General features: G+C 39.5%; 1 protein-coding gene across 2 annotated transcripts in view; it reads left to right on the plus strand.

Moving 5' to 3' along the window:
• Positions 1-1,099: 1,099 nt before the first annotated feature.
• Positions 1,100-17,529, plus strand: part of LOC109029733 (lipase member H) — a 107,975-nt gene continuing 91,545 nt past the window's right edge. Inside the window, exon 1 of one of the 2 annotated variants that reach the window (XM_072298136.1) lies at positions 1,100-1,798. In XM_072298136.1, coding sequence (XP_072154237.1) covers positions 1,735-1,798 — 64 coding nt within the window. In that variant the 5' untranslated portion in view covers positions 1,100-1,734. Of the gene's footprint in view, positions 1,799-5,672; positions 5,908-17,529 lie in introns of those variants that run through there. The other variant, XM_072298141.1, reaches the window with a different exon arrangement.

Here is a 17,529-nt window from a genome sequence, read left to right on the forward strand (position 1 = left end):
ATGCTGACACCCGACTCGGAGAATTCGAAACAAACTTTCTGTGCAGCTTTCACTGGCCGGTGTCCGGCATCCTGGGACGAGGAGTGACCCCCGCACCCTGAAAGCTGATTCCGATCTTCGGCTGCTCCGGCCCCAAAGCCATTTACTCGAAATTCCTCGTCGTCAACTTATTATTTTTTGACGGCACATTCCACCTCGCCGTTTCGAATCTGATTATTTATTCGGTCGGCAGCCTTTCTCATTTTCATCTATTTGTAAGGTAGAAAACTGGAAGTCTTGAATAAAATATCTTAAAACTCTTAAAATATCTAAATAACATGAATATCATCGTAGACAAATAGATAAGTGAAAGGGTGAACAACAGGTACAGGTCTAGTGTCTTCAAGCGACCAATTAACATTATATTAATTATTTAACAACTTATACAGCTTGTGCAATGCATGGCTATTGAAATCAGCATCATAAAGTAGGCTAGTGATCCGCACTATGCTTTGAGAAGGAGTGAAAATTGGGTTTTTACTGTGGAAGGAGAGACTGATACAAGTAAACTCGGGCCGCTTCACACGCGAACCGTAAAAGTGGTGCCTAAGAAAAGGATGGCTAGGAAGTTCCTAGTCACAATCGTCTTATCAACGTTTACAATCATTCCAAACGGTTCAAAGAATTTAGCGATAAAATCTACTTCAATCACAATTTCATTTAAAATAAAATTAGAATCATCACCAAGTACTTTTAACACAGCATTTGGTCGACCGATAGAGACCTATTTTTACGTGCAAGTGAGTTTTACAATTTTATTCGACCTATAGAGTCTAAAAACATGGGTATCAGCAACAAAATACAGAAGCTTCCAATTATTTGTGTAAAATGCGACCCAGAAAGTAATCTAGAAAGGATTTCGAAACAATGATTGAAACAACAAGATTTTGGAACAACACACATATTCTTTTCAGACCTCAATATAATAAAGTTTATCACATTGAAATCCTTTGGTTTTAAATCAAGGGACGTTCCTGAAATAAATACAATTTAGTTTAACGGCGTTTTTCCTTAGCATGGCAGCACGGTCCTTTCCCTGCGGCCCGAACGGCGCGGCGCGGGGTCCCTCCCGCCCGCGGTTCGAGACCGCGCGCGCGCAGCGCTTCCCCGACCGCACCAGTTTCTGTTGCACACCGACCATCGCGGCATCGTGGAAACGCTCGCTCGTGCTTTGTGCTTTATCATTCGGCCCTTTCTCCCGACCCGCGACCATACCCTCCCCTTTATCCCTGGTGACCGACAAATTTTCCAGCGTTTTCCCAAGAGGTAAAATCGATCAAATTTTCGTTAAGTTTAACAGTGGCAGTTTCAAGATTCTAAGGAGTGCGGTTCCGATCCATGTATCAGTTGTCCCGCGGTGATCGGTAAAAATCCACCGGAAGCGCTTCAAGATGAACTCGATCGGCTACTGCTACGACCGTCTCCTATGAGTGCGGCCCCAAGCATGGGATCCAAGTTCAAAATAAAGTTCAAACTTTTCCGATAGCTAGTTGGGGTCGATCGGCGCGAGAAGCGGAATCAAAAAGTCCTAGTTCTTACGACCATGGTGCCATCCTCGGTTAGCAGCAGCTGATACAGGTCGAATTGTAAATCGAATCGTTTCCGAGCGCGATGAATGTGTTGTGATTCGGTGTCGGAATTCGCGCGGGAAAATCGAGCCGCGTGCGTGCGCGCCGAAAAGTTGGCGCAGCCGCGATGCAATGGATTACCACTTTGATTCACACGCTTGTCTCGCTTGTTTTCATCAGTCTAATTCCAGGTAACTCATTGATAATTAATGAAAAGCACTCTCTGTCATGAAATATGTCGAGTGGATGAAATCATTTTGAGAAAACTGGGTTGCCTGCGCACAGTGGAACGAGTAAATAGGAGAGGTCGGACAAAATTTTGAAACTTTAAACGCCTTTTACTCAGTTACTGCCAAACTTGGAGGTTCCAAAAATCGTTCCAGTGGTTTCCTCGTGGTATTCTCTTCCGGAGTTACCCCTCAAAATTTAAAATGTTACTAATTAAACATCAAAAATCTCAGTTTTAGTCCTTAATTTCATGTCCCACTTCTCTAGTTGACTCGATCCACAGGACGGCGGTCTGGAAAACCTAGCTAGTTCAAGTTTGTAATTCATCGAACATCTCAAATTCTTATGTTACATCTCATTTTTCTATTTTTTCTCTCTCCTTCATGCTGATCAACGCTAAGTTTCTGTGTCTCAAGAAATATCTATCTGGAAAAGTCAAGGAATTGTACCGTTACATTTGAGCTGATTTGAAGTATTAGAAAATTAGCTTCACTTGTTTTAAGTGTTTTCTTACTTACTGTATTTCTAAACGGCCCGGGCAGATTGTAAAATACCAAAATCGGGATATTCCTGTACTAAGGGTATTCTCCATCAGTAGATATTCCTTAGGGCGGATAATATGCCGTTGAAACCAACCACAAGTTTTTTAGGAATTAACGTGAACTTGTTGTGGGGTTGCACAGTAAAACTTCGATATAACGAATTTCTGGGGACGGACCGAAAAATTCGTTACATTGAAACCCGCAAAAAACCCGATGTTAGGCTGCAAATTTTTTTGAAAATATTCGATTTCTCCAGTTTCCTAATGAGCACGACGATGTAGGTACGGGAAATTGCCGGGAAGAAAAATACGAAACAAGATTAGGTATTACAAACGAAACAATTTCCCTATATTACTTTTTATGTACAGCACAGTAAAATTATCTGATCAAAAACGGCAGAGTCTGCATTTGTAAAATTACTTTCTACGAATGAAAGAGTCCAGTGTTGACTGTTTCTGGCGGGCAATGACGATCGTCGTTAAATACATTTCGATCCCTCATCTCTGATCCAAAACGGCAGGGTCAACGTTTGATTCTTGACACAAGAATGCTTTGAACGTTTCAAAAAAACGCGAAAAAAATTCGTTAAGTCAAAGAATTTGCTGCTATACCGACGTTTGTTATAACGAAGTTTAACGGTGGAAATTTTGGGAAAAGGCTAAATGTTGTTTTTCCCAATTTTTTTTGTCAATTTACTTCCATAAAATTGAGTGTCAGTAATGACAAAGCCTTTAAGCCCACCTCTGCGTCCGTTTCTGCCGTGAGAGGGGTTGAACACCCAGGTGAAGCTTTCGAGAGTACATTCCCTGCTAAAAATGTTCCGTGTGGATGATTTCAATGAAAAAATGACACGGAAATATGGAACGGGAAATATTTCCATGTGGCTGTGGCTGGAAACGAAACCATTTCCCTAAAAAAGTTTCACGAGATGGTTTCAGTACCATCCAAATTGTTCATGGAAATTAAATAATTTCCAAAATAAAGATGTAAGAGAAAATGAAAATGATGATTAATTCAGTCAAAAATCAATAAATTTACTGATTTTTATAATCATCAGTCATCAACAAAAAAATTAAAATAACAAATAAATGAATACGTGGTGAATGACAAAACAATAAATGAATAAAATGATGGTGTAATCACTTAGCTGTCGCCAGCTCTGAGATACTTTATTCTGTCTCCAATCGCTCCCTTAATTATTTTCTTCCTCTCTTTCAATTCATCGTCCCCTGCGTCTAGGTCTTCCTTCTTGATGCGTCTTTCGAAAGCATCTGCAAAAAAGAAAAGACAAAGCATTTCCTTTTTTTAAGAGGCATATGAGATGTTGTTTCCTATCCAGAACACTTATCTACTCTACTGTTACATTCAATTTGAATCATAATTTTCTCCATGGACAAGTTTGTTATAGATCCAATTGTATACGAAATACATATGAACTTCATATTTCAAAGACCATATTTTCTTTTCTCTTGCGGCCAGTCTAGTTTCTTCATCATATGGATTGCATTTTATAATGAGGAACCACTGTCTCTGACCCTTTCTTAAAAGCCTACTTAGAGAAACCAATGGTATACATGTTGTTTCTAAAATGAGCCAGAAATAGTGGCTCCGTATCGCAAAATGTGGTACATATGTTTATTCGAAACATCATAGAACCTGTTCAGTTGGCCTTTGCCTCACATTACTATTTCTTCAAAAGACTCTTTCTTAACTAGAAAGACATTTTCTTGATGCACAAAATGCGCACTTCTCTTAGTAATAGGATCGAACATGTTTTAATCTCGAAGCAAGGTAAAGTACGCATTTCTCCATCTTCACGCTTCAATATCATGCATTCAATGTTACGTCGAGGCGTAAACTGTAGTTACTAACGAAGCCGCAATGTTTCGACATGAACTTCTGTCGCGGCCTTCCTAACAGAAACAGTTTTTCTCAGTCTGATGTGTGGAGCTTGTGGGCGAGCCTTGGCCCATCGGGGTAAACACATACACATAATAGGCTCCCAGGCTGATGTCAATGTTTTTGTTGTTGTCGTTTTGGGATTCTGCATGTGACCTGAAGAAATAAAAATGTTGTAACCTTCTATATGTAAGGGAATGACGTCATAAAGTTACTCGTGCATGTCGGTCCACTATTAACACATTGTATCCTGTGTTTTTTCATACTAATCGGTGATAACACAGTAGTTACTCAAAAGATACTTACATTTTTTTGTGCACTAATGTTTACTCTCCTTTCTCTTCTTCTATGGTGATTTCTAAACTTCTACGGTTCCTGAAATACTCTTTGAAACTGAAATTGTCACTGTAGGGGATGCCGTACGTGGCTTTAGACTTATCGGATACATCACCGTATTCACCGTGCACGTGCTCATAAGAAAAATTAATTTTGAGCCCCTCTTGCCCGCTCCCGGTAATAAGTGCCGGGTGTCATGATCTAGTGAATTTACGATCTGCGGAACGTAATGAAACTACCGGAATGTCATGAAATTTCTCATAATTTTATCGGGTTTTGGTTGAAATATACAGTCTCTAGATTAGACTTGTATATAGCCAACGGACGGAGTTAGCGTTCCATCGCGAAAGTTTCTTCAGGCTAATGCCACTGATAACGGTTTGGCTTATTATAAACATTTTTTCACGGTCTGCATTGAGATATACAAGTGTGACATCAGATAATGGGGAATTTTCGGATTCTTCTGGTTCATATTTTTTGCGCAATTGCAACTTACCACAGTTCAACTTTTTTTTCCGATAGCAACAGAATATCTGTGAGGACCAACGGAAATGCCATTCAAATGTTCATTTAATCTTTAAACAAGCGCCGAAATAAAAAAATCGTGCATGTATTAAAGTGAAGTGATAATGAAACCTACAGGCTTTGTTTTACTAAATAATAATAATAATTTTTTTTTTTTTTTTTTTTTTTTTTTTTTTTTTTTAAACAATAAAAACCGTTCAAATGTTGGGATCCTCAAAACTAATCATCAGCCCTATGCATGATGGATATTCTTGGAGTTTAAATCAAGCAGCAATCTCCAATATCATTTCAATCTTATCAATTTTTATCAACGTCATTAAAATTAGTCATGTATCACTTTCGTTTGTGCTCGTATGTAACGGTAATAACGGTACAAGTAGAACTTAACCTAACGGAAAGAAAGAGAAGGCTTCGTTTTTTTCAGTGATCGCGGTGAAAAAGTTGAAAAGCTAAAGCTATCCTCAGCAGTGGTTAATTATCGATGTTTTCAGCGTCCGTAGCTCGAATCTTCTCACTCCGTTTTTTTTTTTTAAGTGTCCGTTTTATTTACTGCCGGTGTTTTTTATTTATTTATTTTTTTTTTCGGAGAAAGTAAATCTTACGAAGCTCTTTCGACTTTTACTGTCCGTCCTCGTGACTCCTATCGTAAACGATTTCAATGGGGTCCGATCCATTATTGCCAGATTATCAAATTATGCCATCGTTGTTCCCGTCGTCTTGAAAATGGACAAGCACAAGTAGAGCAAGCCACCATTCCAGCATATCAGACGGTATTGCCGCTAGGTTATTAAAGTGGTTCCTCCGCTGCATGTAGGACGATTCGATTGTTGATCGCTTAATCGATAATATCTGGATATCAGAACAGTTTTTCAAAGTCCTCGATGACCACATCACGCTGCAGCCCGTTTGGTATTGTTAGGCGAAATTTTCTTGAGGAAAATTTCAATACAACTCCTAAACTACGTCTCAATTGAACATTGAAAATCGGTTTGCCCCTCTATTTGCGATGCTTATTCGGCACGCACTTCGGGAGTTATTCGAAACTGTTCCTTGGTTGAATGTGTAAAAAAATTTGACGGACTACCATTGCAATGTAATTTGACGTCCGAATATTTTGAGAAAAATGTTCCAAAATCCAGAGACCATTGAAGAGTCCGACCGCAGAGGATCAACTTGTCGAAGAACTTATAAAATACGTAGAGTATAGGATCTCGAATATCATTCCTCTAAATTTGTTACCCTACTACTGAAATATCTAAAGTCACTCCTCTGCAATTGTGTCACTTATCAATTGTCCGATATTGATTTTTCCAATTCTAAAATCGAAGTTCGAGTTTCCTTAATATTCCTCTCCCCCTCCCTTCCCCAAAGGGATAATAATGTCTTATAGGTATTTCAGAGGAAATAAGGCAACGTCTGATGCAGTGCAGTGATGCTCTTTTTGGTGTTGAATGCGTGCATTTCACCAAACCTGCGTCGACGCTTAATGGCAGTGAGCTCTCGATCGGTCACAAAAGTTACGACTTAAATCGCAAATTTTGATGCTTATCTCGTCGTACGGTAACTTTTTAGGTCTACCTCTCGATTGACATTTTATGAGAAAATCCACGAAACCACATTCAAACATCGTATAGAGGAAGATATACACTGGAAAAAAAGTCGCTTCGATTTAGAGTCCAGACCCCTAAAAACAGCGACAAGAAAAAATACTCTTGATTTAATCGGATTTTTACTTGAATCAAAAGGAAATCCGCGTAAATCAAGAGGCCTCGCTCTTCGATTCAAGGAAAAATCCGATTGAATCAAGAGTATTTTTTCTTGTCAGTGTTATTAAGAATCTGGACTCTAGATCCAAGCGATTTTTTTTTCCAGGGAAGTTTTTTAATTTAACAGGGCTGTTTTTTTTAAGTGAAATCAATAGAAGAAATACAGTAATTAATACTGACCAAACAAATAATCTTAGATATTCAAAGTTTAAAGTTTATACCAAGGATCCGCATATTAAAAATAGTAACAATAAAATTAACTGAACCCAAAATTGAAGACGCACACACAGCAACGAGAAAAATTATTCTTGATTCAATCGGATTTTTGCTTGAATCAAAAGAAAATCCGCGTAAATCAAGAGGCCTCGCTCTTCGATTCAAGGCATAAGCCGATTGAATCAAGAGTATTTTTTCTTGTCAGTGTTATTAAGAATCTGGACTCTAGATCCAAGCGATTTTTTTTTCCATGGAAGTTTTTTAATTTCCCGCATCGGATGGTTCTATTGTGCGGCGCGGCTGGATTCGAGTCCAGTTTGGATGAACGGATGCTCATCGTTGATGAGCGATTAGGAAGCGGTCGGATCCAAGGTCGATGAGTGTTGTTCACCGGTGCCCCAGTCCCGACGTTCGACACCGAACCTTTTTTACCGCGGTTCGGTTCGGTTCTGTTGGGACGCCACCGTAATTAGGTGAAGTTCGCCGCCTCGGCCGCGGCGCTTGACCCAGAATGAGTTATTTTAATAATACGGAATCCGATAGGGCCGGCTCCGATCAACTTTCGCCCTCGAATACACGCCACGAAATTTTTCGCTCGTTCATCCGGCGGCGGCGGCGCAGAAAGCCCTCCGCTAGTAGAATGGCATGCATCGCGACGGAAACTCACGGAAGATTTGAAAGCTCATAAGTGTGACATATAATTTCGGGTAATATTTCAATGGACCTCTAGACGAAAGAGTACGGAATGAAGCTCCTTCAAATGTGGTTCCGCAGCATTTTAAGCGCTCAGCCGATAGGCAGCGCTTTTTGATTTCGACTTGCCTCTGAGTACTAGTATACTAGTGCTAATGCGTTTAAATGGCGCACCAGCTCATCGATGTGTAGGCTTTTTGGGGGGGGGGTCGGGGTCGATTTTTAAAATAAATAAAGCTGTGAAAACTGTATTTTATGCTTTTAACGTAATGCGCAGGTAGTTTCGATCGTTAGTCTATAAGAAAATTTCTCAGCGGTGGAGTAATTCTTATCGAAATTGATCGTTGAACTCAAATGAAGCCTAAAAAAAACGCGCCTGATGAGCTCAACGGTGAGCTCATTTTCGGGAAACAAAAATACGCGTTTACGGTTTCCTTGGTAACCTTTGTTTGCTATCAGCTGATGTTTTATTTCCATTTCCCAGCCAAGTCGACGGAGTTTATACGTCCTTTCTTCACTAAATTCATTTACTAACACCTGAGCCCTTTTCTAATACGACAGTATTAGTACTTTTCCGCTTGTTTTTCCCTAGAATATGATGGACGCTTTAACACATGATTGATGTAACTTTTAAACTTGGGGGGGGGGGGGGTTGTACGACTACTCACACTTCCCCCTCACTACATCGTCACCCTCCGGCCAAAGTATCACAAGCTCCATGCGACGTTAAAAAATTTCCGCCGCCATTTTATTATTTTACAGAGAAATTCTTCAACGAAGCTCTCTGAAAGTTTTACTGAATTTTCTTTATGCTGCCGACTAAAGTCAGTGAAATTTTCGAACAGGTTCAACCAACAATTTCTATGTACCACAATAACATGGCGACAGCAATTTTTAGACGACTTTGGCCGGAAGGTGACGACATGTATTTGAGTACATTCGAGCACTTACCTCATTTCGGTGTATTTTGTTTACGAAAGAGGGATTATTTTCCTAAATGCACTAACATTTCTCTTGTTCGCGAGTGGTCAGTTCGAATTTACTGTTTATAATTGCGGACGTGTTTCTCCTCTTTTATGAGTTTATTTTGGACCTTTTCAATATGTTCAACGTTTTTTGCGTGAAATCTGGATGAGAACACACATGTTTTAGTGCTCAGTTCCTTCCCTGTCCAGCGGCCAATTTCATACAATTTCTTGAAATGTTCTAATTCAAGTACATGAATAATTTCCTGAAAGTTTTAATTGAAATTCATGCCTCTCATCACTACGGAGCGCAGAATTTAATGGATTTAAGAAATTTCAGCTGAACTGCATTTTTTGAATTTCCTTAAATGTCTCTCTTTTAGGGACACTAAGGTACCTTAAGCTTTGAAATTTCTTTGAAGTCATCTTGTGAATACTCAAAACTTTATTTAACATTTTGCAGAATAGTATTGTTTGATTTTCTCTGACAAAATCATGAATAAGTTATGTAGTTTTCGTATTTCTGACGAAATCCGTCCGATCATTGATTACGGGGAAGAAAAAACTACGTGTCAGGGTAGAAAGTTCTCGCAAAGGCATGGGATACTCTGAATATGGGCAATTTGACTTCATTTTGCAATAAGGAACTGCAACTTTTGGCTCCTACATCAAAACATTTACCTGCTTAGGGAAACTAATAGGACATATTTTGTTTCTAAAATGAGCTAGATATTCTTGTTGCTAATTGCAACATGTAATTCAAATGGTGGAAATTAATCATCATTAAACCTTAAATTTCAGGTCATTTCAGCGGAAAAATCATAACAATCCTTTGAATGGATCTTCTCAATTCAATGCTTTCTACGTACGATGTTAAAGATCTTAAATGATTCCCAACTTTAACATTCTATTTAGCTCACCACGGACTCTTCTACGCAGCTTGTATGGAATTCGACGGGCAGGTTCCGCCACAGGTTTTGCATTTTCTTTGATTGTGATTTTGCATCATTTTTGGATCAAAAATTTGACACGTCTTAATCCCCGTGTAAAGCAAATAGAAGCTCTCATGGGAAAGAGCTGCTGAAGGAACGACTGTGAAACAAACCGTAGTCACCAATTGAGTCGAAATATTTCGCCGCTCATGGAGCGTGGGTTATTTTCGGTCACGGAGCAGCGAAACAGATTCGATGGCCGAGCTTGGAGGGGAATGCACCGCGCTAACAAGCTCGCGACACGGCTGCGCCGGTCGTGCCGCCCGCAAAAACCCGGCAGGAAGAAAGCATGAACGTCCCCGGCTCCCGGGATCCTGTCATTTTCAACCTTGATACTCGAACGCCTCCGGTGAAAGTGCGAGTAAAGTTCCACGCACCGCCGCGTTTTCCCACGACCGCCGCCACCAGATTTCCCGCACAACCGCGCAAGACCCATGCGTTTTCGCGGGGTTATCGCGTTTTTTCCGGAGACCTCCCCGTCTCTTCCATTTTACCACTAATTAATCAGTCAATGTGAAGATCATTACCGCGTCGTTGAAAAGTTGCACAGGGTGTCTTGGTATTGCCGTGAGGTATCCTTAGATTGTGAAAAATCACGTGTTAGTGAGTAACTAAGAAATTATCTCACTCGTTAGCGTGAAGACTTCCCCTAAAACTTGATTTAAGACTGCTCACTGAAAATAAGGGCTATTATGTAAGAAATGTAAGTGAGTGCTGCAAATGTGTTTGAAAATCCTTTCATGATATAGTAAGCAATGAATAAAGGTTTTTTTTTAAAAAAATTAATGGAGCGTTTCCGCATAAGCTACAGGTCACGCAATTAAATGGCTTTTTAAAATTTTGTTTACTTGCTCGCGACGCAAATCATGTGTGCTCATTGTGCGGGGTGGTGGGGGCGCCCCGAATTTAGTTTAGGCCATGTTCGGGGCGCCCGATGTCAATGGGCAGAACACTCGACCCGCGGAAGTCAGCACCCAGGTAACGCCATTCGGATTTTAGTGAAATTGCGGGGATCGCTTGAGCAGCGAGAGTGAAGGTACACGTCTCGTCAAGCTTTACTTTGCCCCGCTTAGCGTCCGCTACAAGCGAGAGGGTGCGACACTTTCCGGGATTCACATCGAGCCCCACTGACCGAAGAGCCAAAAGTATTTCGCTTGATGAAAGAAAAATTACGTAGTAATTACCTCCGATTTATACATATTACACTCAGCAATGAAAACCAATTAACATTTTGCCGGTTTTGAAAAAATCCGGTTCGACGGTGGAATCTTGCCCACATGCACATAATAATAATCTTCATTCTTTTACCTGTGGACAGTATATATACACAGGCATTATGACAGGTGTTATGATAGGTATGTAGGTGCAGTTTTGTCGTATATTGATCGTTCAACCGCAAAAATTCACATGCAAAGTAAGAATGATTTTTCACATTGCCCCTTACCAAACATGTTTTGTTGTCATTGTGGTGGCTTCCGCGGCCAAACCTCCTTAGTGCGCTTAGCGCCGCGCCGTTTCTGTAGCCGCATTGATGATTTAAGAGGGGCTGTCAAAACTTAACATTTTCTTCTAAAATAAGGTTGTCCTGTCTGTGTCAATGTCCCTGTCTGTGTCCCTTTCCGTTTCTTTTCCTGTCAGAAAATGTAGTAAGAAATTTGTTTAATTTTGGGTTTTTTGTCTGCACGAACAGGAAACAACTTAAGCAGAAAATGATTAAATAGTAATTTATTAAGAAAAAATAAGATTTTATTTATAATAAGAAATCAAAAATAAAGAAAATGTAACAATGATGAGGTAAAAAGAACTTATAACGTTTTAAAAATTAATTTGAACATTAGGTAAGCCGAATTTCGTAACTTTTTTCCCCGTGATCTTACAGCTCTCTGTGAATTTACCTTAAATTCTCTTTGAAAGCTAACTCTTCATTATCTTGAAATTTTTCCAAGAAATCTTCAGAGAGGGCTCTTAGGTCTCAGGGTTCTTGAATTCACTCCATATAATCAGAGAAGGTGCACCGCTCCTAATTAAATTATAAGATGAAATCCTTAACCCGGTACCGGTTTTGAAAGTATGATAGCCTCCTCCTTCCTCTCGAACCATCATCGAAACATCTTCAGGCTGTTGTCAAAAAGTATGTACTTCTTTTGTTGGAATAGATTTATTGAAAGCACACGAAAAAGATTCTGTGTTTTGCCGATTTACTAATATTTATCATCCGAATATTGAAGAATGCGTATTCATATGAAAGTGTCACAGAGCCTCTCTGAGTGCTGAAATTGAACATACTTACTTTCGATTTTTTCCATGCTGAATTTCAGGTTCAACAAAGTCATCTGCTTCCTTAAAGAAATTTCTCACCACTAATGAGTCGATAAAGGGCAAATTACCCGAATCGGCTTTAACGAAACCACTTGCCACTCTTTTCATTTCAAACCAAAAAAATCTCAACACAGTCACCGTCAGTCCGTCAATTCATATGCGGCGCCAAAACAAGTGGTTGACACCATTTTGACTCAAGCAGCCACCGGAAATCGTGCGCGAGAATATGACGTCATTCGTATATTACGGCGAGCGGGATTTTCAAAAATGCGCGTTCTATTTACGCAAATTTCTCGCTTATGAGTTAGTTTCATGAATTCCCGTTTGTACCATTGAATTCTACGCAAAATTCTGACGCAGATTCATGTGCTTAGAGCCTCCAATTCGTACCCTGTCTAGAGGCTCATTCTTCTAAAGAAAACGCTGGAAAACGTGATCGTAAAATGCTTCAATAATATTTATTTATTTATTTATTTATTTACATTACCATGTATAAATGCCACATGGTGTGGCTCAAAAAAAAAATCTTACATTTACACATTAACATAAATTACAGAACACAAGAAAGCATTGGAAAATTAACAAATTTAAAGGCATAGAAAATTACAGTTTAACTCTATTTAAAAAAATCATTTAATGATGAGTAAAAAGCCTTGCCAACTAGTAAGGCTTTTTAGCCCAATCATAAAAGCACTCACTTCCCAGTTTTGAAGAACTTTTCTCAGATTCAATCAGGTTAATATATTTCTCCTAATGTAGGAGATAATCAATGCATTCTGACGACACTCTTTTCCATATTCTTCGATTCTAAATATAGTCTCACGGTAACGGAATACTGTGTTCTTGGTTTCCTTGGTGTTGATAATGTAATTTTCATAAAAGTGAAGCCCTGCATTTCGTCATTTTTAGAACGGCTGAAGTACACAGGTTTAATTTGGAATGGACCTTTCAGCAGTATTTTCCTCCCCTCGTTCTTCACTAAATATCAAATCTGTATTAGGTAGATGAATGGGGAGAATGATAACATTTGGATAACAGCCCGATGTATTGTACTCGTATTCATACATACCCATTTCGAAGTTTTTCGAGTATTTCGTCGATGCTTCAGGTTCTTCCTCAGATAATGATGGAGGAGTCGTCGCTCATAATTGTATCCCACAGTACAAATGGCCACGTGGAGGAATAATTCACTTACAGAAATAGAATATAGGCGTTTCTTCAGGGGGTCCAGCCTCCCGGAAAGCTTCGGGAACTCTCTCTCGGTGGGATCAAGAGGCAAGTTCATTGCGTCCGCCGTTTCGGCCAGGAACTTCATCGTGAAGCCCTTCTGGGTGTAGCGTGGGGTGGTGGCCTCTATCTGTTGCTGGAAGTATTCTGTCAGTGTTATCTCTTCTTCGGAGGTTGAGGTGTTGACAGGTCAGTTAGTGTGCATTCCGTAACTTTAAGAATTTTACCAAGGAAGACTAAAGCAACTCGAAAAGAAGAAGAAGAATCCAAATCCCCTCTAAGGAGATTAATTAGGGTGCTTTGATATTCGATTTTATCATCTGTATTTTCGGTGTGTTCTATGATCCGCATTCCGGCGAAATCGGGCCCTTCGTGGATGTGTTTGAAAAGGTATTTCATTGTTTTGACGCAGGATGCAATTTCGACGTTACAGTGGCAGTCTATAAGAATTAAGACCTCAGAAGTATATGCCACTACCCAAGTATAATCTAGTAATTAACCATAGTATGAGAACTCACAATTTTTGACCAATTAAGCAGGATGCAACTCCCAGATTTGGTGCTCGTGGTTGTTGATGCTCACTCTCCAAGTATTATCTTCCTCTCCTCCATGTCTTAGTACATCCTTATTTTCTTTTGAACGTTTGTACTGAATTTATATTCGCTTGGTACTTGGTACCTGAGCTATGTCAAAGATAGGCAACCTGCATTGAATTAGATGATTTATCTTCTTAATTAACTAGAGTGTCAATCGTTGACTTAGTATACACGTACCTGGGATTCCATGGCAAATGAATGCTATCGAAATACATAGGAACTCCCGGGATTCGCACATGAACTTTGCATTCACGGGAGTATCACAGCAAAATTTAAATAATAATAATAGCTAATGAATTATTATTCGAATTCATTCGTGGCCAAAACAAACAGTATAGAACAAGAACCAAGAATAAAACAAAAAACAAACAAATCGGGCGGGGCGGCGGCATAGGAGGGAGATCGAGAGAGATGCATAGAGCGGCATGGACCCAAGTAGCCACGGCTGCAACTTATGTTGCAACAACATCATAAAAAAGTCGCAACTTATTGGCGTAACTTTTGTTGCAACTTTGTTGAAAGAAAATGGCAAGAAAGTGCACAGGCCTATTCGGAGAGCGTACGGACTTGTCAAGAAAGGACCACCTGGGAACACTGATCGTCATTAGCCTCGTTGTCTGCGTCGGATATCGGCCGGAGATGTGGGAAATGATCGTCAAGAAAATTTGAAGGATCGTTCACGTTCAGCAATGACTGTATGCAAAATACTACATTATGGCGATCCAAGGGGCGCAAGTTCAGAGTGTTCAATTTACATAAGACCAGGGAGTAATTAAAAAAAAAAATCTTTTGCATTTTGCTATATTTTAAAGATCATCACTTCCTTACTGGTTATGCGATTTTCTGCTGATCCTTTAAATTCGTGGTGTATTTGTAGCTTTTTCCGCATAACTCACACTTGAAGAATCTCTTAATGTGAACCGCCAGCTCGTGTGCTTCTAGCTTGGCGGCTCTACTGTATATCTTCGTGCTAAGAGTACGTGAACGTGAATTTCTTTCACGTGTGCTCTGACATGTCGAGTAATAATTGAGCAGGTAATATGCACTGTATGATGTGAATTAAAAAATATATCTTCATATATACGAGTAGGTCCGCAAATTCAACTATGCCTAAGTTTCTCGGTTTGTTGTAACGAGTTGATACCTACGTTAGTCCGAAATATGATAGCAAGAAACACAATAAAACAGTGGGGAAACACGGCTAAAATTACAAACTCATTATATTTTAACATTATTATTTTCACATAACTATTTTGCATTTTCCTGCATTTCACTTATGCTCAATGAACAGGAGGTTTACCACATCACGGCAGAGATCTCTTAGGGTCTCTTTTCTTTTTTGAACAGGTGGTCCCAAATTACGGATGAGGTTTCCGCAAGCGGAATTTCTGGTCAGATCCAAATCAGGTGCCCTATTCCAGGACATTATGAAAGTGGTCAGCCATGTATGACCTAGCCGAACACATTTGATATGTGCCAAAATATCGACACACATCTTCATAGTCCCAAATCGGTAGCTCTTGGTCATGAGCTTCGTTCAGTATTTCGAACAGTTTTAGTTTCCTGATCAGATTTTTCTCCTTCAACGACGCGTTGCACGATGTTAGGAGAGTTCAGATTTGCTAACATTCCTAAAGCAATGCGTTGTCACCGTATCGACACATATCTTCCTAGTCCCAAATCGGTATCTCTTGGTCATGAGCTTCGTTCAGTATTTCGAACAGTTTTAAGTTTCCTAATCAGATTTTCTCCTTCAACGATGCGTTGCACGATGTTAGGAGAGTTCAGATTTGCTCACATTCCTATAGCAATGCGCTGTCACCGTCGCCGTAATATCTAGCTTAAAAAAACCATCGTGCACGGAAGCAGCTTTTCGTAGGAAAATGTAAAGATGTGGAGTTGCCTCCGAAGTGACGACGTTTTCAAGATGTTTAAAACGTGCTGGAAACAACGCGGGTATGCTGCTGGACGCAGCGTGCCTAAGTTAGTTTGCTTTCGTATCATCTTCGAGAACAGGCGCGGTGTAGTTGTGAATACTTGCGTATTTATAAGTTTTCATAGCTTGTACTTATTTCTTTTTGTATAATTAGTCACACCCTCCGTTACTCTGTTGTGTCGTATTCTACTTAAACTCTTCCCAGTCCTTATTTGTTTTTGTTTTTTTTCTCTCTCTCTTCTTTTTTTATTCCGAATCCTCAATTCCAATCTTCTACTCTTAAGACGTAATATGCGTGCCAATTTCCCGTTTCTTCCAGGATATGAAAACTGTACGCCTTTTTTTAAAAAATAGAATAAGTAATACAATTTCTCATCGAACTCAAGTAAGCTAAAACTCAATGGAACAAAAATTATACAGGGAAAACATTAAGATTGAAATATTTATACTTATATTAATCATCAGATTTAATATGCATTGATTATATTCATGTCATATATAAATATAAAAAAGTTAAAAAACAAGCTCGCTGTATAGAATTTTTATATTTTACATCACATCCCACAGGATTTTTAAAATATCGAATGTGAAAATTTGAAATTTCAATTTCAAAAAATACTAATATTTCATGATACACATCATTCCAATGGTTTCAATTTCAATGGATCTTGGTCAAGTGGCTCTATAAAAAAGGAAACTAAAGTATCGAAGTATTAAAGTTGACCAAAGTTCTATCGGGGAAGAAAGGACAACTATCTCAGCGATGTGACTGCTAGGCATTGAATGGACTTTTATCCAACCGCGGAGCAGTTAAGAGTAGCTCGTTTCGTTTTAAAAGGTGATGATCGGGTGCGATGAATTCGCGCGCTGGTCTCACGCTCATCAGTCGTGAAACGGAGGCGTCGATGATTTACGGCCGTTACTCGGGCGTTTTGTCGTCGATGATGTCTCCGAAACAAAGGTAGCGTCAACGATTATGCGGTACATAACTTCGCGGATCCTTCTATTAAATATAATGCGCCGCGTTTAACAACCAGCTCCTTTCATCTCGTCTCGATCGAGTCGTGAATTTTACGAGCTTACAATTGATCAGGTTAACCCGCGCAACAGGAAGGGGCGAATACAACTAAAGTTACAACTAAATGAAAAAAAAAAAAAAATAAAACACTGAGTAGTGGCCCGAACTGTATGTAACAAGTTCGAGAAATGGTGCTGGGTTCACACCATTTCGCGGGGAAACAAAGCCAAGAAATTCCAAAAATGATCACTTCGTCATGAATTATATTATTTCAGAATGTCAAGTTCAACCTCAAGGTAAAAAATAGTTCAAGTTCAAAAGAGTCCTTCAGGTGCTCGTGTAGGCATTGTCTATTCGATTACCTTGTGTGATCGGGCATCAAACCGAATTCTTATCGAATTTGTTCACACGTGTCGCAAACTAATGAGCAAATATTGATCTCCTCAGACGTAGGCAAATATTGAGTGCCGCCAACTTTGTCTCAGAATTTCACAGCATTGAAGTAGTTTTTAAGAGGTCGATGGTCTCCAAGTTTTGAACAAGTTAGTTGTCAGCTATCGTTTCATGAAGATTTACTGCTCTCGAAGTAACTGCAATCGATGTTTGTTGAGATTTTTGGTGGAACGAGAGCAAGAAAATTTCGAAATCCTGAAAAGTGTCTCAT

The sequence above is a fragment of the Bemisia tabaci genome, chromosome 3 (assembly GCF_918797505.1).
Source record: "Bemisia tabaci chromosome 3, PGI_BMITA_v3".
In the NCBI taxonomy this organism is placed as follows: domain Eukaryota; kingdom Metazoa; phylum Arthropoda; class Insecta; order Hemiptera; family Aleyrodidae; genus Bemisia; species Bemisia tabaci.